This window comes from Asterias amurensis, chromosome 8, assembly GCF_032118995.1.
Source record: "Asterias amurensis chromosome 8, ASM3211899v1".
Classification (NCBI taxonomy): Eukaryota; Metazoa; Echinodermata; class Asteroidea; order Forcipulatida; family Asteriidae; genus Asterias; species Asterias amurensis.
Genome location: NC_092655.1, coordinates 5,565,697 through 5,593,653, shown reverse-complemented (window position 1 = coordinate 5,593,653; position 27,957 = coordinate 5,565,697). Strand labels below are relative to the sequence as shown.

At 37.5% G+C, this 27,957-nt stretch overlaps 2 protein-coding genes across 6 annotated transcripts in view; both read left to right on the top strand.

Annotated features, from left to right (window-relative positions):
• The window catches only part of LOC139940531 (rho-related BTB domain-containing protein 1-like), a 42,759-nt gene extending 36,201 nt beyond the window's left edge, over positions 1–6,558 (top strand). For all 5 annotated transcript variants that reach the window (XM_071936825.1, XM_071936827.1, XM_071936826.1 and 2 more), the window contains one exon: positions 102–6,558. In XM_071936825.1, the coding sequence (XP_071792926.1) occupies positions 102–344 (243 nt within the window). In that variant the 3' untranslated portion in view covers positions 345–6,558. The remainder of the gene's footprint in view (positions 1–101) is intronic.
• A 1,645-nt stretch (positions 6,559–8,203) lies between these two features.
• Positions 8,204–27,957, top strand: part of LOC139940304 (alpha-adducin-like) — a 62,045-nt gene continuing 42,291 nt past the window's right edge. The window contains exons 1-2 of the mRNA XM_071936498.1: positions 8,204–8,344; positions 19,918–20,154. Of these exons, the coding sequence (XP_071792599.1) occupies positions 19,954–20,154 (201 nt within the window). The 5' untranslated portion in view covers positions 8,204–8,344; positions 19,918–19,953. The remainder of the gene's footprint in view (positions 8,345–19,917; positions 20,155–27,957) is intronic.

The window sequence follows — 27,957 nt, the reverse complement described above, 5'->3', positions numbered from 1 at the left end:
TTCAAAGTACTTTGAGTTGTTACTGACAGTTAATGTGATGAGCAGACTGCAAACTTTTCATTAAATTCGCCATTTTTACACCCAATCTTTCCTGATCTCAGTTACACAATGCAGACCAGCTATACCATTGGTGCGTCCATCACATGGCGATCCACTACGATGACATCATGAAGAAGCACCCCCGCCTCCTGCGCGAGATTAGCCAAGAGGTCTGTAAGCAGATCCACTGCCAGCGCTGGCCACCAGTCTACTATCTACAGGAAGCCGAAGAATACGAGCAGCAGCAACGAGAGAAGAAACGCCTCGCTGATCGCGCAAAGAAACACAAATGGTGTCTAAAGTAAAACCTCTCCTCTTTCGGTACGGTCAATGTGTAACAACTTCAGGAAAACTTGTTGTCGATAACTTAGCTGTTCCTTTTTTGGACCATTGATTTATGAATCACAAACAAAAACTCAAAACCACCAGTCAATTCTCAGGTCACTTGATTTCTCTCACATCTTTTATGGCGATTATGATAATGGTTATGATGATTATGATGGGGAATCCTTGTCATTTAAATAGGCTCCTTGCTTAATCTGCTGATTCGGCTGTGTTAGCTGATCTAGATCTTGGTCAACATTATGTTGTTAGAGTCTCATGTTGCATGAAAAGCTACAATAAGCGCGGGAGTGGGGGGGGGGGGGTGCGTTTCATCAAGCCAGCCTTCCAACAGAAGAGCTCTTTAAAGCTTGTAGAATCCATTTGTGACAAAGTCAGGAACATGCCATAGACCAATTTCATGGCAAATTGTCACCATCTTACAAGGAAACCTCCCCCTATTAGCTGAAGTGAAAAAACCTCTTAATGCATGCAACCAACCTTGCCAGAAATACCGAGGCACGCCACCTTTTCTGGACCATACTGAGTCCTTCATTTTGCAGCACAGGACCTATGGTTTACGTCCCATCTGAAGGACGAAGCAATAATGTTCAGTGTATTGCACTTGACATAACCTAGGACTTTTCGCTTGTGAGTGAGCGTACATCACGCTGCTAAAGCATTCTCCGCTTATACAGCTAGTTCAGAAATTGAGCCTAGTCTGTAAGTGGAGAATGGGGATTGTAAGGGCAGAATTCTGCGATAAGCAGAGCTATGAAACTTGTTTCAATTGCTTATTTACAAACAGGAGCATGAAATGGGGTAGAAACAGTACCCTTGTAACAACTAATATTTGCAATTTCTTAAACAATATCATCTCTTTTATTTAACTGTTTTATTGTGTTGATTTTGCACATGTACATGTAGGCTCACTGGTAAACTGGCCACAATTGCCAATACAGTATTACTGTTAACACTTATAGACTGTGCAAGTCCCACTTTCCCAACGACAAAATATAATTTCTACAGTCATAACCTCTGTTTAACTTAACAGCAGAATCCTGCACACTTATAACTCAATATGGTTGAGAACAAGTTGGTTTGTGAAGTTTGAATGCACGCAAGACTTACATATAGTCTATTAAGCCTTTGCAATTCCAGCTTGAGTTCAGGCCTGAGATCCTCAAGGTTATCGCCTGTGTTGCCCAGAGCCCAATTTCATAGAGCAGCTTAAGCACACAAAGGAGTTAAGCATAACCAAATTATGCTTACCAGAACAAGGTTACCAGCCAAACTACCATGTCACGTGTACCATTTGAGCCTGGTATCCTGCTCATTTCTGCTAAGCAGAAAACTACTAAGTAATGTTATCTGCTCTATGAAATTGGTTCTTGGTCTTGATCTTGGTGCCCCTTAATTTGTTTCGGAGAGATTTTCCAGTGGAAGTGACCTTTTGCTAAATGAAAATGGCCTTGTCCTCTCAAGGGCCGGTCGAATTCACGAGCAAAACCAACTATCTACGCCGAATGCCTTACCTTCGCCTAGATCTTTATCTTGTTTGTTGATTGATTTTTATTTTTATTTATCTTAGTAATATAAAATTATGTACAATCATTCAATGATTGGTTAATTATGTTTGTTTATGTTTCTTGAAAATATGTCTACAAAATATTGAATATTTATGAGAATATTTTCATCGGCTGAAAGATGGAGAATTCCCCTCAAGTTGGAATAAGTCCTAAGTTTGTGGGATTGTCAAAGTTTGGGCGGAACATCCGAAAAAAGTATACCATTGTTGTCTGTGTCTGTCGTACTCGCTATTGGAGTACATGCCTGTATGCCAAAACTAACTTGATCAACCAATGTGAAAGCTGAAATTTACCATACAGCTGAAATGGCAGTGTGCATGAACTGTCCTCAAAGCATGATTACGACACACAAAGCTGGGTTCCATTTCTATTGTTGCTTGAAGAATGTCGCGTACACTTTAGCTATGTATGTTTTATTTAAACTTAATGAAATAAAGCTATCTATCAGTTTTGTATCTTGAGAAAATAGAATCGGCTTTTGCAGACAACTTATTACCACCCAAAAGGACTGATGGTATACATGCAAAAAATATTTAATTGCTTGATGATTCGAGAGAGTCGAAACATGAGGCCATGATTTATTTTTGGCAGTTGATTACTTTTCATGAATGAGGAACGCGTCTACATATAGACTGGTGCTATTGATTTTGCTCACCACTTGATTGGCTTGTATAGGGAACATGACCACATTGATTACGTTACTTAAAAGCATTTAAGCAAATCCACTTTCCAGACTTCACAAATCGGTCTTTTGTTTTCCTTAAGTGTTCACAATTATTTCATTATTTTGGACTAAAGGTCACCCACAGTTTGCCATCAACAAGTCTAGAAATTGTGGGGTGTGGTGTTGCAACAGAAAAGGCCCTGCATTACCAAACAAAATGTACCTCATTTAGATTAAAGAAGGCTGACACTTGGTGTGTACTCACTTAAAAACTTACCTCTTTTCCAATGATGTGATTGGCTGCTTAATGCTTATCTAACATTATGTAAATTAATGTGATTTATAATGAACATACCCAGTCTCTGTGAGACTTTATCATTGTACGATGTTCGTGTAACACTGTTCTAAACATTTGTATTTGTGAACTGCATGTGAACATGTTGTACATCAAACACTTGAATAATAATCTGTGCCCCTTTCTTGCTAGAGTTGTTTTGAGTTTAGAGCTCAGCTGATTGGCTGACAGATATCCAATCATAGTAGCTTTCTCAATAGCAAGATTGGGTAAATTTTGTGAGGCCTAGAACTTCATAAAGGTAACAGAGGCAATGGAGGCTTTTGGAAGATGGTGGCTTAAAGCCTGGTTCATACTTCCTGCGAATGGGAATGCAAAGCGAATTTGACATGAATTTGACGTCACAACTCTCCTTTTTCAGCAATATTCAAGTGAGTTGAGCAGAGTTGAACTGCTGCGAATTATTCGTTGCGAATATGTTATGTCAACATTCGCCTGGCATTAGCATTTGCAGGAAGTATGAACCAGGCTTTAGATTTAAAAAATGTTGTTTTGAGTATGCTAATTTTGAATGATTGTGCAACTAATTTTGGTGACCAAAAGCATTTAATAAAGCCTGTAAGCAAAACTCAGAATAGTATTGCTTAGGAGATTCAGGCTACCAGCTCAAATTACCCTAAGTTTGCATTGTTGTGGCTGATGCCAGACTCAGCTTCTGCTAAGCAAAGAAATTTGTCAAGCTGTACTTTCTGCTTAACAGCTTTTTGAAATTGGGCCCAGCTAGCTCTCTATAAATGGCTCCAGATCTGTTACATTGGTTTGATGATCATATTTTCCAGATGGAGAAGTGGCTTTTAACAAATCGAAGACGTTTCCTCACACTTTGCTGAATGAAGTTCTAGGTTTTGTATCGTGTGCTAATACCTTTTGCAACTGTTAGATCATCAGAATTACTTAGAGGGGTCCGTGTGATATCCCCCCCCCCCTCCCCACCACCACCCCAAATCCGCCATCTGTAAATTATCCTTTACAAAATTTTCAAAACTATTTTTGAAAGAGTTGAAAAAAACAAAAACTGATATTTGTGCTGGGAAGATGTATTGACTTTCCGATATTTGAGAAATTATTTTTGTGACTCTTAACTGATTTTATGTGACTTAAAAAGGACATTGTTTATGTTCACTGTCAAGGCTGAAGTGCCCAAAATAGCTAGTTGTCGTATGTTCCCATAATAGCGCCCTCTTGTGATAACGTATGTATGGAACTATTTACATCTGGTGTAGAATCTATATGATGAAGTTTTCATAGTCTGTCCGCTACATATTCGCCTAAATTCCATTTCATATTTCTTCCATTGATAATAATGTATTTATCTAATATTATTTGAAAGGTTTTAATCAGATTTTCTTATTTCCAATTTTTGTTTTTTAAACTTCTTCCCCCATAAAGTTTACTATAAGGAAATGATCAGAATACCTACTTGTGGTTTTGCTTAAGTTTTTGTGGGGATGTCATCAAACAACCATTGGTCTCTTTTGACATTTGCAACTCTTTGTTTAATGTAAAACTTCCACTAATGCACCTTCCATTTGTTTGTGGCAGACAAAATGAACAAACACTGTTATTTCTGTATTATGTGCATGCTTAGAAAGTGTAAATTAATAATAGGGTTTGTGTAGGCTGATGAGTGTTAGTTGAATTTAAGTGTTTGCGGAACGATAGTGCAGATAAAATGAAAAGCAGTGTTATAATGAAAAGATAAGTTTTTATATAGAAATGTTGTATAAGGCTGGTATTTAAAATACAGTGTTCTTCACATTGATCCTGAGACTTTTCTGTAAAAGTGCGGTGTGAGGTTTTTTTGTGTGAGAATGGAGTGAGCACATTGTCAACTTAGCGCATGCTTTGAGAGAACTTGTTATTTCAAAGGACTTAAAGATCATCTGTTTTAATCTAAGTTGTGGCTTAAGCAAGTCATGGCACCAGAATTTAATCAATTTGCATATGGCTTATTCCAACTATTTAATGCAATCTCTGTGTTGAAATCTCTGATGGTGTATGATATGTCAAGCACAATTATTCTGAGGCCATTTTGCTGAATCCATCAGTTGAAAATGGCCCTGTCCCTCTAAACCCAATATAATGTTTTCCCCCGAAGCCCACAGAGGAGCTACAGATATCATTGACTTAAGCAAGTGGAACCAGAATTTAATCAATTTGCATATGGTTTATTCCAACTATTTAATGCAATCTCTGTGTTGAAATCTCTGATGGTGTATGATATGCCAAACACAATTATTCTGAGACCATTTTGCTGAATCCATCAGTTGAAAATGGCCCTGTCCCTCTAAACCCAATTTAATGTTTTTCCCTGAAGCCCACAGAGGAGTTACAGATATCATTGAGAGTGAGATTGATGAAGTTGAAATGAAGTCACAGTTTCCTCCCTTTGTCTTGAGGCAATAATGTGAGAGTGGATTCAGAGATTGCAATTGAATTGTCACCCAAATGTCTGCATTTATTCCCAGTAATGCAATATTACTTTGGATTTCATGCAGACACTAAGCTTTCAACACAAAGTTCCCATTGAGTGTTGCATTGTTGCTGCGAAAATCTATTCCTATCCCAGTTAATTTGTATCAGGTTTTTTGTATCTAAACACTGACATTCCTTAAACGTCAAAAACACAAAAAGTACTATGATAAAACTTCCCTTTAAAGTTGCTGTCTTCATTGCTCTGCATTTAACATCAATTTCAAACCATTGGCCTGAGCCCAATTTCATAAAGCTGTTTAGCAGAAAATACTGTTTTTCTTTGCTTAGCATAAAATTAGTTTGGTACCAGTTGCAACAATGTGTATGGAATGTTGGCTGATAACATATTTCTGCTAAGTAATATTTTTCTGTGCTAAGCAATTTTTTGTGCTTCAAGGGTTTATGAAATGGGGCTCTGCTCTAAAACTTTTTAGGAGCACTCAACCCAAAGTCAAATGTTAGAATTTCTAAGAAAGTAGGGAAAAATTGCACCTTTAAGCTGCAAGATATTAAACGGCCTGTACAAAGTTGGTTTTGAATTGTGTAATCGTATCGTACCGGCGCCCTTCAAAATGGTATGATTAAAATGCTGAACTTTTAGTTAATGAGAAAACAAGAATATGAGTAAACAAAAGTATCAGTAAACAAAAGTAATGTAATTTTTAAAGTATACAATGACAGGGATGTTTTACGTATTTTAATTTCAAATTGAACAATAACTGCACAATCAATAATGTGGAAGTTCAGTATATCTTTCCAATAAGCAGGGTTGGAAGGCGTTTTGAGGAGATATTTGTCACACATTGTGGCTTTTTACAGTTTTTGCGAAGAGCCTTTAGAACAACATCATGTACATGTTGTTCGCGCAGAGTTGTGTTGTGGAGTTGGTTATATCTGCTGTGAATACAATTGTTGCAGTTACAGAAGCGGACAAAATTTCCTTGATTATTGCAGGCAATTTGTAGTAAGAGATATTTAAATTTATTGCAAAAGTTTTTTATTTTGCTTGTAGGCTATATGTATCCAAATAACATAATACACTGGTTAGTAACGCTGTATGAAGTTAAGCCTATTGTTATGTAAATTGTGCAATAGATGATTGGACAAACAATAAAGGTGAAATATCCTCATTTTATATTGTGGTTTAATTGATTCTCTTTTTGATACCAATAATGTGAGGTAGCTCTTTGTAATTGAAATCCCACAGGAAATGCACTGAGATGATCGAAACCTTTAAGCTGCTCAAGGGATTGGAAAAAGTCGACTGCAAGAAATTCTTTAATACAGCTAGAAACACCAGTACGAGGGGCCACTCTCTTAAAATGTACTAGCCGGATCTCAACTAAAACATTGGGTGCAGAAGGAACTTCTCATTGGAACAGTCTCCCACACAAAGTAGTAAATGCTAAAACAGTGTCAACATTCAAGAAAGAGCTTGATGCCTATGGGAAGGAATCAATGATAGGATATGGGGTCACAAAGGCACAAGTAAGTAGGAATGATTCGTCTTTATGAGAAAAATTTTCAGAGGTGTTCAATTTACTGTAAAAGTTTTAATGTCAATTGAAAGGTATATTCTAAATAATATGATATTCAATGACAGGATTGGTAAGGATAAAAACATTTAGTCTCAACCATTTTTACTGTGAATTTTGCTGCTGAAATAAAATCATATTTGGAAAAACCTTAAAACAATTAACCAATTAAGGACAATGCTGAATATTGTTTTTGGTTCACTATTTACTCCCCGAGTCTCACAATGAATTGAAGCCATTTTTTAAAAATCGATTTAGGATTTAGTGTGTGTGGGGTACTAAACCCCTATTTTAAATAAGTATGAAGAAGATATGTTGGGTTTGATAAGAGCTGGACTTGAACCCACCCTCTAGGTTAACATACTGCCGCTCTAACTAAAGATACAATAAGTATAGCACCAGCAACCGACTAAAAAAAGACGCTCATGGCACGGGAGGAAAACCATCTTAAGACTGCGATTTGTGTAAGTAGGCTTTTTTAAACAGGTCAAATTTGTATGTTTTTCTTGAATGTTGTGTAGGAAAATTTGCCCCTCGTTATTTTGGGCAGATGCAGCAGAAAATAACATGCCCAAAAAGAGTGAAGATCATGGGCTGAATAATAGAGAAAAGACCCCGCTGTATGAGCGGGCTGATGATGAAGCATCATGAGCTCATTCGTCTATTGTAAGTTTGGCAAGAAATGTGACTGATAATAAGAAAAGCCTAAGCTCGTGCCATTGCAATGGCAAGTAATAACCTGGTTCTCCTCAGGAGTCCTATCTTTTTTAACCACACACCAAAATAATTAACTTTGTAAAAACATATTGAAAGAGCGCCCTCTTTTGACATTAATACTGTAGTTCAAATGTGTAATTGTTCAAACAACTGCTGCCCCTCCCTACGGAAAAATACTCACCTGCACGTCTCGCGCATCTATTTTACGATTAATGCTCGTTTTTGCTCAAATTTGAGAGAGAACTTTTTTATCAAATTTTGTTTTTAACCTTTAAAAATAATTTAGAGACAAATAAGACAAATTTATGACGGTTTGATAATTCTAACGGACAACTTTGTGCAGTGGGAGCGGCTTACACAGCGGGGAGAACAAAAACAGCCACAACAGAACGTCTGCCTGCGCTTTCAGACAGGCGCTTTTATAGCCCAGTTGGGCCACTCGTGGAAACTGTGAAAGCAGACAACAGGCAACTGATATCGCGTCTTTTTCAAGGGCACACAATTGGGCTAATTTCAGCGCCTAAATTTTTGCTACGGTGCTGCTGGTGTACTTGTGGATACGTAAGTACGGAGAGCGGCGAAAACTGTGTTTCTAATTGCTTTTTCTGGGAGGATTTTAACGCAAAAAGTGGATATATTACATTTTGTGGTAAGTTATCAATGTTATCAATGTTTGTGATTTTTGTGTAACATAAAATGGTTTGAAAAGCACCATTTTCAAACGGTGAAGTGAAAAGCTTCCATGCTGTTCTAGTTTCTGAGCAAACGACAGATGTGTACAGAAAAAAAACAGGCGTGAGGCGTGGGCTTGTACACGAAGTTTAATTTAGCGCGTAGCTTTGCCATGGTTGTCACGCCTGAAGTGGCTTGGTTGACACAGGCCAGACAATTGCCCAGCCTATATTGTGTCCAGTTCCACTGCCATGGACACTAGATACTGAATACGTAATAGAGAAGGCTTATTTTGACGGTTGAAAACTAACTTAATCTCCACGATTGACTGTGCCAACCAACTGTCAACTGGGCCATGCACGCTGGAGCGGTTCTGACCTCCACCATGTCCACCATCATCATGTTTTTCAATTTCGTTTTACTGGACTCCCGAGAGATTTAGAAAAGGCTTCAATTAGAATTTAACTGTGTCAACTTTGCTGAGGCAAAATAATATTTTTAATAGTGTCAAGTCTATGTATGATAATAAATGCATGGAATTTGAATTTGATAATTAATTGTTGTGTTAAACAATTCTTGAGTTGAAACTGAAGTCACAAACAACACTAAATTGTGCTTTAAGACAGCAACCATACCAGCATAGTACAACAGGACAACAATTGTTTTTTTTAAGAGTAGGCCTACAACTTCATACGTAGTGACGTACTAGTTCATTTTGGTTAGTTCTTGGTTGAAGAACTTTTCTAAGTTAACAACAGAGACACCCCCACGCCACAGTGAAGTCTCTCATTCTCACTAAAAATAGGTATCTTTAAATTTTATCAAGTTTCATTTCGATAGATAGTAAGTACAACCAAATTGTGAAAATTTAATCAAGTTTCAGTTGGGTCACATTTTTTGACTTTTTTTTTAGTGACAAAAATAGTTTAGGACAAATGTACTGTAGCCTACCTGTATTGTATGAACTTTACAATCAGTGAGCTGTCAATTTCTTGTCAGTTGTTTTTATAACGTCATGACCTTGATCCAGTGATTGTGTTTTAAACACTTTTTGTTGTTGCTTTTTACAAAACAAAATTGTGTGATTCGTTCAATCACTTTATGATCAACCACTTTAGAGATGGATAAGGGACTGGAATATTAGTTACAGGTAAGGTCATACTTTGACCTGGAACAAAATGTGTTAGTTATAGCTGTCCGAAAATCTTGTTGTCTGTAAAGATTGGTATTTGGTAAAACATCTATGCCCCTATGTTAAATCATAATTTACTACAGATGTATGTTGTGAACACTTTGATTGAGCAGGAGATTGTTGTTATGACCTCGTCCTCGTTGGTCTAACTGGTAAACATTGCTAGATTTTTGAATAGATATTAGACGGCTTCTTCCATCATTGTGATTGGATATTTAGCTTCATCCACGCCTGGAGGGTGACTCAACTGGCATGACCGGTCAAGCATGGTTCAAGGAAACTCACCCTATTGTGAGTAGTGGTACAGATTGACCAGTCACACAATGCCCAAACAACACACTGTTAGGGCGAACCTCATGTCTGAAGTCTGAACAGCTACTATGTAACAGCTGTAGTTAGAGTTGAATTGCAAAAGCACGAGTACAAATATCAGGTTGAGGCAAAATTGAATTTGAATCATATTACCTGTAGCATGATTAAACAGTTTACCCTCTACCCTTGAAGAAACACAAATATTTTATAGTTAAATTAATAAAAAGAATTAATAAAAAAATTAAGCATTTCTTATGGTCCTTTCACACAAGAATCTTTTTTAGCAGAGACCTTGTGAATAAAATCACATCATTGTTAAAAAATGACAAATTCTAGTTGTGTGAAAGCTACATGTATCCTTGTTAAATAATAACCAAGGACCATCAATTAGCTACTCTTACTGAAGGAAAAACCCAGCCCTTGCCTCACAGTGAGCAGTGTAGATAATTCACTTCAGACAAAATATTCCATTATGAGTTCATACACAATGGTAGTCAAGCATTGATTGTTTTTTTTTTAAATTAGCTGTATGTGGAAAATAACAATAGCCATTGTATGATTTGTATTCAAAGAATTTTCAACTGGCATGCAATTTATTCTAGAGAACCCAGAAGCAAAGCAAACCAAAGAATTTGGCTTATTCATAGTATGGTGCAAGTTTATGACTAATTTACTTGCACCATGGCTCCACCAGGCAGTTTAAAATCCTTGTGAATCTATAATGAGGCAATTATTTATGACTTGAGTGAACCACGTACGATGCGTAGCGCTCTCAGCAAAGAGGTTCTTGGCTGAAGACCGATGCATCAGAGTGACTCACAATGATTCATGTTCAACTCGCGCCAGCCAGACATGACAACTTGCTCTCCATCCCCCCCTCACCTTTTTCTCCAGGCATTACGTGTTTGACGATTTGCCTTTACACCTTGTTTTGGAATTAATTTGATCAAGACTGGATCATTGCATTCAAACAAATAATAGGAATAATAATTGTGGCTGTGATACTTATAGGGGCACAATTATAAACAAAATTACAAATTGGACATTTTTATAAAGCGCCTTTTACTAGAGCATGCAAAGCGATGGAAAAAAATAAAAACAGAAAAACAGAAGCTGGAAGAAACCCAGATTCAACTTTGTATTATTATTGAACCCATGACCCATATATGAAGATATAATACAACTTTAATAACAAAATGTATAACAACAAAATCAATTGTAAAACATTAGTTTAATATTTTACTCTCATAAATAATAGTGTAGTGTAATGTGTATTAGAAATGGCTTGTTTATTTAGATTTTGTAAAATCAATAACTCACAATGTAACTATGTACTACATTTCAAAATAACTTCTGAAATATTTTCTATCTGTACATTGTACAATATGCAATCCTCAATGTATAAAAATAGATGTTTATTTTGATTTCCATGGTTTAAGTTCTACATTATCACATGTAAATGACCCATTAGTCACTGCCGACCAGTATATTTATACTGAACGTAAATAGTTTATTTGGTATAATGTAAATAATATGCGTGTACACTACAACTCCGCTTGCACAAGATGAGGGTTGGTTGCTCTGAATTACGTGCATTGCTATGTGTATTGCTTTGGCATTGGGTTAATTTTTCATTCAGTTTGCTTATTTTATTGCAACTTCGCAACCTGAATTCCATTCTAAATCAACCCATGTTTTTAAAAGATAAAATTATATGTTTTGATTTATTTTGTGGTTATTATTTTTTGGAAGGGTCCTTCCTTAGAGTCATCTGTTATAGAAGTGGGGAAAAGGAAAATGTAGTGTTCAATTACATAATGACAAATAAGAACATGTGTTTTCTGCTTGCAATGGTATGCCTGAACCTTGGTTGACCTGCAAGTATTGTTCTGGCTTGTTTGGGGGAAAAAACCCAAACATTGCCAAATAAAGTTGTTGCTCTAAAAACAATGACAAACCAGCTACCTGAGTGAGAAGAAAAGAGTAAGATTTTCCCGGGCAATTGTTGAATGGAGCCAGGAAGTAGTGAATTAAGGAAATTGTTGTTTTCCTATCACCGCAATCCAGGAAGTGAAATTCCAGTCTCAATAAATCTGAATTGACGCAGATATAGCATCTGTTTCACCTTCACTTTGGTAAAAGAATATCATTACCGATTGGAAAGTATCCTGCATGACAGGATATTAGTTGTACGTGCATTGTTTTGATTAAAACAAAATACTACTCATGTATGATGTAGTAAGCATGACACGATTCTTTTGAAAAGGACACTGCGTCCAATACACCAAATTAAATTTCTTCTCATCGCAGAAGTAAATACAGTACAAAATAATAAATAATATGCAGTGCCTTTTGCTGAGAATTGCTAATCTAAACTTTATTCTGGAAATTTTAATGTTTTTATCAACCCCTGGGGATATTTTGTCACCTACTTTCACAACCGCCATTACAGTTTAAAGGAAACTGTTTATGCCTGGCTGGCCACAGGGATTGGGTTTAGTGTGTCGTAACAATACCAGGCCAGACACTTTTCACACTGTTTTATAGCACTGTTTACTACCACCCATAGTTCCATTCTGTGTCAAGTGTACAGTTAAAAAAAACGCACCTTTACAACTTGAGCATTCAGCTCAAGTTTTGTGAGATTTCAGTAGAAAGGCCTAGACAAAATTTAATTTAAAACCCTTGTGTGAATGTGATAAAGTTGCTCTTTGCAACATAAAACAAAATGGATTTTATTAAAGTGAGACCTGGTTTTTATTTTGTGACTGTTGTGTAAATGAAAAACATGTAATAAATGTGTTTTTGTTGCTAAGAGTTTCCAAGTTGTAAATACATCGCTGGCATACTTTGCATTCACAAGCGACACATGAAATTTAAATCAGAGAAAGTACAGGGACATACAAAATGTAAATGTGATGAACATGTTCACAATGAATGATGGGCTTTTGGCAGATATTGAGTTTTTATTCACACTTTGTTGATGACACGACCTGGTTTTCATGAGGAACATCACACCAGCGACAGTGAGCAATGTGATCCAAGTCCTGCACTGCGGGGATCCAGCTAGTATAATCCCAGTATACCAGTGAACAACTGATATAGTCAGTGCTCCGTTGTATTGTATGTTGGGTACCGGTGCAGCTCATAATTGGACAGCGCAGACATTCTATTGAAGTCCTGACCTTGGGCTGGCACCCTGATTATTTCTAAAATTGTTAGTGCTGGATACACACTACAGGGGCCTGATTGTGATTTTTCAATATCACCACCAGACTATATTTAGGCCTACTGCATGCATAATTACATGTAGACATTGTACATTAGGCCTACCACATTATAACTACGATGGTTTGGAAATGATTAACAACATTTCCGATTATATTTGTTATATAGTCTCAAGGTCTGTTTTCTATTTTTTGTTTTCTTATTTTTTTATTATATTGTAACTGAGATTCAAGAATCAAGTGCTGTGGTCTTTGGACCCATGTTTCTTTGGAGCAATCGAGCCGTGCAAACCTACCCATTGGAATATTGTTTACCAATTCAATTTTATCAAGTACGTTTTATGATATCACCTGTCTAAATAAGCGATGCTGAGAGATAAATCGCAAGTTCACGTCTGACTTCTCTGGAACTATGTAATTGAACTAAAAACTTGCATACTTAATTGTGAAATGAGTCTAACTAAATTGCAATTTTTATCTGTTTTGTTGATGGAGCATATCAGGATTTTAGGCTCATATTCATCTGAACAAATTATATTGTGAAATATGAAGACTTGGTACTGTGTGCATGGTACATCCTACGTATTTTCAGCATTAAAAAATAGAACACAATTTTGCATTGGTTGGGAGGGGGGAGTGCTGTAATTCTCTTGAAAGCAAAACAAAATATGTCTGCCTTAAAAAAAGCCTAATGAAACTTAGGTCAGGTTTGTGAATGTGCTATAAATCATGTTCCATCCTGGGGTCATGAATACATTGCTTTATCAGATTTAGACACAATTGTTCATCCAAGTTTTTCAGTAATATTTTTTTTTATACATGTAGTGACTACCGTATGTAAGTTTTTCTTGTTATTTTTAAAGAATCAATGTTGTTGAAAAGACTGCATGATTGCACGCCTGGCTCAACAACATTGAGAGATTTTGCTTTGTTAGCCAGCCCTAATTGGCTTCACTTGATATGTTGTCCCATGTTGTCATGCTTTAAGTGTTGTCGTAATGAACACCTCCATGTGCCATACTGAAGTGCTTAGGTTTAGAGTAACATAATTATGTATGATCAACTCCATGTCATGTTCTACTATTGCAACAGTGAAACAAGAGAATTGTTTTGTCACACTTTGGCATTTTCAATGGAAATTATATCATTGGTAGTTGCTGTCATTTGTTTGAGAAAATGTATACCAGTACTTGTTGGGAGTAGGGCCTACATGGATTTAATATCATTCCTACTATTATCCAAGGACCATGCACATTTAATGTATTGTACAAAGCTGGCGGCATTATTTGTGTACACATAGAGTTAAAAATAGTCTGGTGCTGAGACGGTTGACCTATTTTAATATGACTTTGTGCCATGCCCTCAGTGTCCCGTAGAGTTCAGGGACCATACAGCGAGCCATCATGTCTGCTGTTGATGTAGTACGATAGTGACGAAGGGCTAGAGATGTGTAATACTATCGAGCACATTATTCCAGATGTAATGTAATCAATACATTGAGCATTTTATCCCATATTGTACACTTGGGTTTTTAGCTTAGTTTGCCATTAAATTTGTTAGGAATAACCAGCAGGGCCAATAAATTTGCTTGCACTTCACTAGTCCACCAGCTTTTTCACTAATCCTCACATTATTTGAAATATTTGAGTGGTTTTCAACGCTGAGCAAGCCAGCCGGACCACTTGCAAAGAGAATGTTGACTGGTCATAGGGTTTGTAACTTGCATTTGGCCACTGTACAAACTTTGTTAGGTCTTAGGATGCATCTAGCCTTCCGTGGGAAACATTTAGGCGCCCATCCCATGTGTAGACAGTCTATAGAAGCTCAGTTCCACTAGTTTTTGTACCCATTAAATCACTCGGTATTGTGTAGTTCTGTCTTGTCTATACAAATGTACAGCTCCACTTGGGGCATGAGTCACACCCAAGTGCTGGGGTATTATTTAGGCCTAGTGTTATTACATTGGAATACGACTTGAGTGTTTTAACAACCTTGAATTTTGTTGCATACACTTTGCCAAAAGTCTCAGCCTGTTATTGATTTTTTGTCTGCATGCATACTATACAGGTTTGGTTAGGTGTACTTCATTGTCCTTCTCTCATGTTGGGTAATATTGGGTTTGACTATGCATACTGAATGCAGGCCCTAAAACATGTCTTACTGTTTTGTGCATATTTACGCTGTTCATTTTAAACCTAATTAAGTGGTGTGGGTTAAGAACCCAATAGGATGCTAATTTTATGTTGATTTAGGGTCTGTGCTTGGTTACATCATGTGGAAACAACAAGGCTCTGCCATTTGTATGGAGGCAGTTTTTAATTCACCGGGACCTAATATCAAAGAATCCATTAAGCGAACAAATTGGCTGAACACAATACAAAGATTAAAAATCTTAGTAATATGCATTCAGGATTAAATAATGTTATAGGCCTATACCACACACAGAGATCCTTATCAGTTGAAGAGTGGAACACTGTCACAAGGCATTTTAGGACTACATACGTCACAGGGGTAAAGAGACAATTGAAGCCTTTACTCCTTGTCATTGCCTCGATGCCCCTGGAAATGTTCTATAGAAATTAACAATTTCTACAAAAAATGCATTTTGTTTGTGTATTGTCTCGAAACGTTATCAATCGGTAAAATCTAGCATCTCCCGTTCTCTCGGCTTCCCCTTGTGGAAATGGAACAGTCCAGATTTCACCTTGTGATTATACTCAGGGACAATATGATTCAATGTTTTTATTGAATGTTTTCACCTTGACATGGATAATTGTGGTATGACAAACAAGTCTTGCATTAAGCAGAGAAATATACCAGCCATAACACCACACCTTGAAAATATTTCTGATGAATTCTATAGCAGTGAACTGTTGAAAGCCAAGTGTTTTTCCCTAAACAGCCCAGTGAAATTTGACCCTACAAAAATACTGATGAAGACCTGAGCACCAGTGCCTTTGGTTCAGATTCATGACTTGGTAAATGAATATTTGGACTGGACATTCGGTCGAATACTTGAATTATTCAAGAAGAACTACGATTTCAAAGGTTATTCATTGCTGGGCTTTGTCAATATTCAATATCAAGCTACGTTCATGTTTGAAGAGAGCCTCTCCTCCGACACATACTTCATTTTATACTCTCCAAAAGCAATAAATATTTTTACAGAAATTATTCTCAGGGGGGGGGGGATGATGAAAGCAATCTTCTTTTATTTGAAGAGAACCAAAATTCTGGAAATTGAAACCATTTACTGAAGATTGTTTGTTTGGCAGAGTGTTTTATTAGGGATTAACCAAAAAAATTAATTAAAAAATTTCAAATTAGGGAAGATTTTTTAAATTTGGAATATGCAGTGGAATGGCTTTGCTTTATTTTCTCTTTTCAATCATATTCAATTTATTGCCCAAATCATCTATTTGCAAACAGCAATCTCTACCATCACATGATTTCCGCATCGGCACACCAGACACGCGAGTAAACACGAAACACAGAAAATGTGCTGCGCGCAGTATCTAGGTTAAGACTAGAACACTGTAGTTGTGCACAGGAACTTAATATTGTGTACACAAGAATTTATGAAAACATTTTTCTTTGAATACGTGCGTCATTAAGGATCTCATTTCCCTGTGAAAATAACATGCACAGTTTTTGATGGGGGGCCATGTTTTATTTGACGAGCACAAAGGTTTGCCTGTTATTCACAATGCTAGGTGCTAAATAAACAAGTTGGGTTTGGACAGTGTCTGTATTTGTTCACATTTGCAGGTACAGTATGCTGCTTAATTCTACGTAGTTTTGCGAAATGATTTCGCAGAATGCTTGCTAAAAATTTTATCTTTACAACACGTGTAAGCTTTCAGATTGACAACTTTCTTCTTGGTTTTTTTGTAAACCAAAGTATGACCTTAAATGTACCTCTATGAATGCGGTTAGAAAACAGACACATGGCAGATTCTGAAATTACATTATGCACTGATTTGCAACCAATCCTCTTTCTTAAGCGGCTTTAACAGGTTTTTATCATTGATTAATTCAGAATCCTTTGTCAGATTATCAATGCCTAGATTTTAATTAATACCTGTCAAAATTTCATATCAGTAATTCCTTCGGGGGGGGGGGGGGGTATTGCTGCAGGCAGTGCAGGGTGACTAAATAATTACATAGCAGTATGGAGTGTTATGTAATATTTGTTGAGCCGTTAATAATGTAGTCGTTGAGCAAGTGGTCAATGACTGACCATGGTCTGGCTGGGTTTGAATGGAACGTTGGTCAATAGTTGCGTACTTTTATGAATGGAACAAAGAATGAATCAAAGACTTAACTCAACTGCAAGAAATACCTACATGTAAAGACTTGTGATCTAGTTGAAATTTCAGCTGAGAACTTTCTCTGCACCAAGTACACATTTGATTTAGTAAATCTCTCAGAAGTGGATTTCAGAAATTGGTCACTTAGTTGTGGCAGGCCTTTAATTTAGTCTTTGGTATGAGGCAAATTTTAAATTGGATATTGGAATTTTGCAAAGGGCACCATCACATCAAAACCACAGGGCACCATGGCAATCGCTGTGGGTGCTGTTGGTTATTTAGAGGTCTGTTATGGAGTTACATATATTTCTACATAATGTGTATTATGCTCTTTGGGAATTCAGTTTCCTCAGTTTATAGGGTTTTATTGGGGATCAATACTAAGCAATCATTTGAGCGAGATAACCCCTGTCAACTAGCACACACATTGGTTTCTTGTTTAAAACCAGTTGAGGGTTTACATTGTAGATGGTCAGGCCTTGAATGAATTCCGTTTTTGAAGGGGCACAGTAATTCTCCTCTGGTGATGAGGGACTCTTCTACAATATGTTAAAGGTTTTGTATTGGGACTTTGCAAAGGGCACACAGCAACAGCACAGGGAACCACAACAAAAGCACAGAGAACTTCAGAAAAAGCACAGGGCACCACTCCAATTGATGTGGGTTGCTTTGGTTATTTGATGCCTGCATGGTTGCTCTTCCCATTCAGTTGCCGAGTTTTCAGAGTGGGATCAGTTGCTGCTATGGACACTGTTTCCCAATGGGATACTGAACAGCTGTTCTCACAACATTGGCTCGCTGTGAGATTGACGCTGTGCGAATGTTTGTCACATTCAAATTATAAGACCTGATTTATTACATGTTGCTCTAATGAGATGTTCAGGTCAGTGATGGGCCAGAGTCTCTCAAAATAATCTGTCGCCCTCAATTATGGCTGGGTCAGTTTGAAGAAAAAAACTTTGTCCGAGAATCAGAACTAATCCGAGTTGGCGGCTACGGTTACGACTAGATTTCCATATCATCATCTATTGAAGTGTAATACGTCCTGAACAATACTATAGTAATAGTCGTAGTTGTAGCCACCAATTTAGATACGTTCGACATGTGTATGTAGATTCGACTACCTTACACTACAAGCCTCGGAATAACCATGGAGCTAAAGATCAAACTTCAAGAGCGAAGTTCAAGGCTTGCTATTACAAAATAAATACCCATCCATAGCTGGCCAAAGGGGACCATAAAACATCTTGGAGATCTACTACCAGCAATTTATGTTCTGTGCAAGTCTACCAGCAATTTATGTTCTGTGCAAGGCTGTAAATACAGTGTGATAAATTGGTGAATATCGTGATAAATATTTGATAGGATTTTACTAGCCAACCAAATGTATCAACAGGTCTCTACACTTGCAGGTACCCATTTCACTGACTAGCTAATGAATTAATAGGGCGGAATGTTATCTTTGAGTGGGCGAGGCCATTTTTGTTTTTCAAAGAGCATTTTCATTGCATATTCTGAAAGTCCATCAAACTTGAATGGTAATGGCACAACAAAGCTGTTTACCTCAAAGTTTTTGATGCAAATGAACAACTTCAGAGGATGGATGAACAGTATGTTTTCATTGTTGTCTTCAACCAGGTTTTTATTTCTCTGTCATGTAACTTGAGAGCCGTGACTCATCCTCATTTATATTATACCTCATTGTGTATATACTTTCCCAAGCTCATTTATATTATCGGAGTGGGAAACAACGTCTGTCTGCGCCAGGTCATGTTCAATGCACCCAGCCAGCGTCATTTTAACTTAAACCTATCAGAACATACAAGGATTGGGTAGTACAGCTGGAACAACATGGAGTCTTCGGCATTATGAAACCTAAGATAAAATACCACTTGTCCATGATACGGCCACAACAATATTAAAAATACTAGTACAATACTCGGCCAGGTTATAAATAGAATTGTATAATAATTGCTTCAACTGACTTGTAAACCTTAACAGTGCAAAATGTGATGCTTGATTGGGGTGTCAGGGTTTTTTTTAAAGGGGAGGGGAGAGCACATTTTCCAAATTGCAAGTGGCACTTCCATTGGAAAATCTTAAAGACTAAGGGAAACACTTAAGGGGCACTGAGGCCAAGACCAGGGCAATGGATGTCATGGCCTCCAGGTACATTTGTATTTCCAGGCCTGCTGTCATTCAGTGCCTTAGGAAAAGAAATGTAATAGAATAGTTAAGAATATTCCATTTTGATGCTACATAGCAGGGTATTTCTCATTATAACTCAAAAGGGTCAAAAGGTCAGGCCGTAAAGAATTTCTTTTGCATTTAAAATGTATCATGTGTCTGTTTAGTTGGTAAGCAGTTTGCGCAGCTATAAATATTGTATTCTCTCAAGAAAAAAAACCCAGATAACCACAAATTAAAAGAATTTAATATATATGTTTTTTTTTTACTTTTTAATTATCTGATTAATAAATTATGTGCCTTGTTCTTTCCTTTCCTGTAGTGATCACAGAAGTGTAGCACTAGGCATCCACACACAATGGCGGACACGTTAGCCAACAATGTGGACGAGAGAGAAAAGATCGATCTGGACGACCCAGAGTTCCAGAAGGAGCTTCAACGCCCAGCACACATCAAGGCAGACATGATGAATATGGAGAGACAGCGAAGAGTTTCCTTAATCCTCAACAGTCAGGCCTTCCGAGAGGAACTGGAAAGCATTATCGAGTCACAGTTGAAGGTAAGCTTAGCGGGGTGGCTCTGGGATTTTCCCACATAAAAATAAAAACCTCAATGCAGATGAAGTAGTTTTAGAGATCTGTGTGTATAGGGCATAGCGGTGTTTTGCAGTGATCGATGTGAGCAATGGATCTGTGTTTGACAAGGAAGACATTCTGGCTTGGGAAACGAACGTTGATACATGTGTATGCTCGCCAGATTTCCATTTATAATAGGATGGCCTCCTCGTGATTGATGACTTTGGAGTTGGTGCACTAATGAAATAGGGCAAATTGTTCTTTTTGGAAACTATTGTTCAGTGGTTTTCTTGGATGCTGATACAATGAATTTGTCTTCTTCACCTGCTAGGTGTTTTGGGGGCAACAATCACTTGTTGCGCTGATTCTTTGTTTATAGGGCCTAATCTTATTTCAGTTGTTTTATTTTTGTTGTCAACCAATTGGCTTTTATAATACTAGTCCACATGATTTCAACCTTGGTCCTGATATCCTGTTCCATGCTAACATCTAACATGTGTAAAGCGCAGAAGTGAACCAGTGACACTACAGCGAAAAGGCAGAAGTCAATGGAAGTGTTGAATATGGTTGATAAGGCTTACAAACGAGTCATTTAAGTGAGTACGTCACTGCCATACGTACAAAGTCAGTGATCAATCACAGGTCGCCTAAATTTGCGCACTCGAACTTGCTCATTGTTGCTGCAGCCATCAGCCATTTAGAAAGCCATAACCATTGTCAAAGTCCACCAGCCTTGGTCAATACTCTTAAGCCATAAGCCATCAGCCCTAGCCAATGGTGTTGATTCAGAAAATGCTACAGTAGTCAGTGGATCCAGCCCCCACTCTCTCATCTGAGACTGACTATGATGAATCCAGAACACCTGCAGCCTTGAGTGTGTCACACCCAGCAGTGTTCTTGATCAAGGCCAGCCATTCTGTGTAATTTGGGTATTTTTGTGTGTGTTGGTTGCAGCTGTATGGGGTTTTCCATTCTGTACCTCTTGCTAATCCCTCCCACTCAAATGATCCACCTCTAGGCAAGGTCAGGGTCAGGTATGGGGAGCTCTCTACTCCACTCTCTGGGTTTGTAACAAGTGTTGTACACAGTTTTACATTATAAAGCCTTGTACTACTGTCTAGTTCTCCAGGTGTTGTCCGACTTTAAATTGTATTCTGATTTCATGTCTACAGAGTCAAAAATAGGCTATGGAAATAGTTTCACTTTGGAAAGGGGCAAGTTCAGTTTTTATTTTTCAAAGGGTAATTTATTTGCATTGGAAATTCCTAACTTTATAAGAAGATGTTTTGAAGGGAAAGTGATGTCAAGAGGAGAGTCAACAGGGCCTCTTCCTAGGCCAGGCTACCGGAATAGCTTTAAGGTGTACAGGCCTATGCTCTTCCTCTATGGTCAGTTCTAGTAGTCAATAATATTTTTTTCCAATGGCCAAATATCATACCTGGTTGGGTTTGAAAAATAGTGTCCTTAACAAAATGGCGCCAATTTGTAGCACATGATTGGTTTGAATGCCAAAACTGCCCACAGTGTATCTGTGATATGTGCTTAATAATTATGAATCAATACGGTAAAACAAATAAGCAGATCAATGTTTGTACAACTGCTGCTCACTCTCTTTGAATCAAGATAAGGTACATTTATTGTTGGGGTGACTGCTGCTTTTTGCTGTGCTTACTGGTTGAGTCAAGATAAGCTGTGATAGCAGTATTGTTACTCTAGTTTGGCAATGAATGCAACATCATTCTCAGACTCTTTTACATTTAAATGAAGGCGTGACCATCAACATACGGTGGGCGTTTTGCATGTAAAACATTTCCTAAAGTAAAGCAAAAATCAAATACAAATTTTGTACTATCTCAGGACCTTGGCTTCCTCAATTAATTAGTAAATTTCCTTCATGTACACAATTTGTTGGTCAACATTTTATGATAATTGAGAGTGAATGTAGTCTGAATTGAACACCCTCTCCAGTGCCTCAATTGTCTCAAGTGTGCATGCCCTCTAGTCTTTCACACGCCATGGGATTAATTAATACCCCCTACTGCCCAGTCAGTGTAGTAAAGGCCAAGATGTGACGTTGGCTTGCATTATGAGTAAGACTGAGGCCAATGAAATTAGATCACTGCTTTCTCGTCCTCCTTTTATCAAATATTGGTGAGGGTTTTGTGCATTATTTATTTTTTCATTATTTCTCACTAAGGAATAATGCACAAATTGCCATCAAGCCTAGAATTTTCTTATGGAGGGGGCAAGGCCATTTACGTTTTGTAAAGGGTACTTCCATTGGAAAATCTTGAAGTCTATGGGAACAACTTTAAGGGGCACGAAGGCCAAGACCAGGGCACCAGAGATCTTGAAACTATGATCCTTAGTGCCTAACAAACCATTTTTTTTTTATGTTTGAATAAATTTGCGGGAGAAAATTGTGTCAAACTTAAGGTCTACATGTAGTCTACTAAATTTGTATGGTAACTGAACGTATCACACTTTAACTTGTTTTTTAAAACGACAAAAATATAAGCACGTTTTTTACTTTTATAATGCAGTCCTTGAGGTTTAACAATGGTTTTACAGTTCAGAGAGCCGACGCTTCAGAATTTGAATGGGACGGCTGTGTGAACACACATTGCATAAAACACAATGCACCGCCAGCACCCTGTTGCGAGGCCCAGAAAACTACCTTCATCCAACGAAACGAGCCGCCTTGAAAATATCATTGTTGTGTATTCAATGTAAACGTGGTCATGGCAAAAGTGATTGGGCATCTTTTAGGGTTGAGCTGGCATTGTTCTATAGACCTTTTGTGGTTGTGTTTCCCACAATCTTTGTCGTGTTCTCAGGCTTGTATTCAGCAGTTGTGAACATTGATTTTCAGGGACGTAAGATAGAACCAGACTATTTCTCCCTGCAGCCTCTATTTGATATTATTCAATTCAATTCAATATTTTACAAAAATACATCACCAAATAAAAAGTCAAAGACTAAGGGATGTTGCTTACATGTACGTACATGTACAATGTATCTGAATGGGAGAAATTAAGATGGCCACAGTAATGGTAGCCAATGGTGGGAAAACTCTGGTGTACGTGCAGCGAGGTCAGCTGTCAGGGCACCAGCTATTTCACAGCCGGTTCCCTCTGCCATTGATGAGCTACATTGTTGAAACAACAGCTGCGAAGACGCAACACTGTTCATGATATCGGAGCCACTTTTATTATGTATGACCCTTGACCTTGCCCCATTTGACAACATGCCATTCAATAACATACCCTTACTATATAATGGACTCGTAGACTAATAAACTACATGTAATTATAATGTAAGTACAGTGCAAGGTTATGAGGTATTGACTGGCTGTATAGATTTTTAATCCGATTGCATTGTCAAGAAAGGCTCTTAGTTAACGAAACATGGTCAAGTGAAACGAGGCGTGTACAGTAGAAATTAACGATCCACATTAAGTGACCAACACTGAAGTGTATAATTCAAAAACCGGCTTAGAATTCCATAGAGGCAACAGTTTTGGTTGCCCTGATCTTTGCCGTGATGCCCTTTCAAAAGTTTTCCATAGCCTTTAAGATTTTCCAAATGGAAGTGTCTTAATAGCAAAATTAAACTGGCCTTGCCCTTTCAATGATGATGAAATGAGGCTAACAAATTATAATAATTATGTTTATTTATTTATTTGCGTAGGCTACTAAATTTATTTGTTTATTTTTTATTTATTCATTTATTTATTCAATTATTTTTTCATTCATTTGTTTATTAATTGATTTGTTTGTTTATTTATCGTATAAATACAAGAAGTCCAAAATTGCTTGCCATTAGAGGACCATCATTTAGTGCATTTGCACCCTGGATACACACACATACTTATGAGACGTGCATTCTTGAAGGTTATACATGTATGTATGTATGCACACCTCAGCATGGTGTGCATTGTTTGTAATTCGGGAGAACTGCACTTCAGGGAGTAAATTTAGCACTTTGACTCGTTTACAAATGAAAACTCAAAACTGGCGTTAACAGATTACAAGATTAAGTCGCCCGTTTGCCAGTTCAAAAGAAAGAGAGAGAGAATAAAAAAACGCCCCTGAAACCTTATTTGTTTGTGTTGATCCCTGACAGACATTGTAATAAGGTCATCTAAGGCATGGCTACGATGTCATTATAAATAAACACAGCACCATGCGAATTGTGTGGCCATAATTTATGAGCCATTTCCAAGTTTAGTGCAGATGATGTCTTTATGTTTATAATTTACTAGCCCTAAGGGTTGTTCTGTAAGGGCCGTGTTGGTCGTTATACTAGTGCTGACTAGATCTAGATTGATGGTGAAATTATTCATGAGGTTATTGTACAACTGCTTACAATATTCAGGGATCTTAATGTTTGGCGTCTTTGCATTGGCTATTAAACCACACCTACAGTCAATGCGTATGTATAGCAACTCTTACATGTAGGATTAGGCTTGAAACTTCACGTACATTTGCAGGCAATGAAGGTGATTGCCTCGATGCCCCTGGGCATTGCCTTGGTGCACTTGAAATGTTCCAGTAGAAACTTACAATTTCCACATAGGGTGCCCTTTAGCGAGGAGAAAATGCCTTTGTGACCTTGCCCTTTCAAAAACGAAGCATACAGGCTTGAGGATTTCTTTAGTGGCGGGCAAAAAACAGTGGATTGGGAGGGGGTGGGGGTATGTATAATCAGCAAGGTTAGCGGTGGTAACTTTTTCAGTGACTAGCCAGCAAGACCAGAAAGCAATTTTTCGATAATAGAAAAAAAAAAATCAAAACTAAACTAGCCAGTTGGACGACTAGGAGAAAATAACATACACAGTTTTATATTTTGTTGAACATCTGTGGAAGAAAATATGGAAAGTTTAAAACCATAAAATTCAAAATCTGACAAAGTGTGGAGTTTGTTTGAAAAAGTGAACAATTCTGAAGTTTTGTCAGGAAAAGCTGGTTTACCAGTGCGACCCTTGAGGGCTGAACTCCTCTCATATCTGTACAGTAGTATTCTTATTTTTTTTTTACCAGCTTCATTGTATTGATTTGACAATGAAGTGTACGTAAATGTTGTGAGTATTGTAGTCACATTTTTAAAGAAAAAAACCCCTTATTTGTTTAAATTTCTTAACCAGAAGGCCACGAATCTTGACCTCAACCTGCCTGGTGAAATTTAGGGTGTTGTGAAAATGAAATTCAACTCACTGTTCTGAAAATGTCACTTTAATTCATGTAGACAGTGGGGCTGGTTTTTGCTTTATGAACAAGATAAGTGGCTTGTATAGAAGTACCTGAGACTGTGAATTTATCAAGGGCATCCTGCAGGCCTAGCTGTACATGTATTACACTGTAGACTCCAGACAATTTGAGCTATTGTCTAGATTTTATCCTTGATACCTCAAGAGAAAATTATTTGATTGTGTTTTTTTGTGTCAAAATGCATCTTTGCAATTTGCACACACTGTACCATGCAAAGTTTAAAGGGAAGGTAGGTTAAACATCTTACACATTTGGAAAAAACTCTTAATGTCAAAAGAAACTTGCTCGGTTAGAATGAAGTATCAAAAAAATATAAACACACAGGCAGAAAATTTGTGGCAGAAAACATTAAAATGAAAGAGCACAAAAACATTTTGATAGATTAAAATTCAACCATTGCTCATGGTCCATAGAGCCTTGCCACACTGATAGTGATAGTGGTATTGAAGTGGGAAAAAATAGCATAATTTAGTAAACCCAGTACTGCTATTGACAATCAAGCAAAAATATGGTTCACATTCTGTGGGTTTAGATTTACAAATTGCAAAGGAGATCATTCATAATTATTATTATTTTTTTTTTTTTAAACACTACTCCACAAAAAGCAACATTAATTTCCTGCCAATTCGTCTGAGTATTGAAACCAATCCCTTGACGGTAATACAAGAGAGTGTAAAAGTCATACCCACCGTTTGAAATGGAATAACCCAACCGTGCATTTTGCGGTACGAGGGCAAGGAGGTGACCTTTCCTGCGGGCCGTGCCGAAGGTGGATTAACTCTGGATTATATCATACATTGAGCAGTGAAGCCCAGTGCGGATTAAGTCTGGATTAGATCCCACATGAGCAGCGAAACATAGAAATTATGCAAAGTTTCATACAATTCGATTCGTGTGTTGCTTCAGGTTGTTGAGTTTAACACAGAACTTAAATAATTTTTCAATACAATAAAATACTTTTGTTATAATAAGAACTCTGTAGAGAGTTCAACTCGGGTAACTACTCCCTATTTTTTTTTTTTTTAAATCAAAACTTTAACCACGTAAATTTTATTTTTCCGAAACTGACGTCTTTGATTCATGACTTATTCTGTAGAGTAAACGTGGACTTGTTATTTGCTACTACATTGTTTGTTGTTATTTCATTGGAAAGAAACCGTTTGTTAGAGTGAGTGCTTTTATGAAGAAAATTAAGTGTTTTTTATATAAGTATTGTACAATTTAACATGTTACAATACACAATTATGATGGTGAGTTTAGGCATTATAAATGTCAGACCCTGTTTGTTGTGCAAAAAGAAATTATGTATGAGTGCATGCTTGCTGAGATAAGATTTTTAAATGTGTGTGGAACGTCAACATCAACATAGCTTTTATATTACAGTATGCAGCCATCAGCCTAACTGATGGCGACCCATCTTTAGCATAATGTAATATTCATCGCATTAGACTCCATCAGTAAAATGGAGGCTTTGAATCTCATTATGGTCTTAGTGCCTGCCTTCATGGATGGATTGTTGTGCACAGTGTGAAACGGCGCACTGACTAATTCTGTACCGTTGGGAGGCTATCTGCACACTTGATTGCATGTGATGAACACTGAATCATCACTGGTATAGATTGCTCAGCCAGCCTCGATTTTATAAAAAGAATTTTTCTTTCTGACAAACTGGCCGAATCTGATACTGTTTTGTTAATGTTTTTTTTCTCCCCAAGGGACCAAGAAGCAAGGAGACTCTCTTTATATGCTAAAATGGGGTCAGACCTTTAGACAGGTTTTTTGTTGTATTTTGATTATTTTTTACATTGATTCAATTAAAAAAAAATTCAAATGACAGTCAGTGTTTTCCCTATAGTGACATGCACATTGTGGCTAATATGCTGATTTTTAAATAATTTTTAAATAATTTATAATTAATTGTTTGTAGGCCTATTTGTTTATATTAATTTTTTTCTTCTCCAGATTGCACATTAGGGCTTTTAAAACCAAAATAAAAACATTCAGAGGATTGTTTCAATTCCTAGATAGTGTAGTGTGAAAGGAATCTGCAAGTCAGTTTAAGTCCATGATGTAGAAGCACCCCTGATTACACATGCAGGCCCCAGACGTCATAGCCTCCCTTGCCCCATGTCATGGCCTTGATGCCTCTTCAAAAGTTTCCCATTGACTTCCATATGGAAGTGCCCTTTCAAAGATGAAATTCCAGGCTGTAGAAGACTTTTTACATGGATCACCAATTACAGATGGCACAGATCCAACTTACTCACACTCCTCATCAAAACATCTTCTGGGCCCCTCTCTTGCTCTACCAGCTTGCCCCCACATTCCTCTCTCACCACTGATGGGGCAATGGAAGAATCCCAGCCCCAACCCTGGCATCAATATGTCCCTCACCACATTAATGTAACAAGAGGCCCACACCAGCTTTTGTGTCAACACCAGATGCTCATGGGACCGAACCCCCATCACCTTTTCTTGAGGGCGCCCGAGGTCGCTGCTGGAATTCTGATGAGGAGA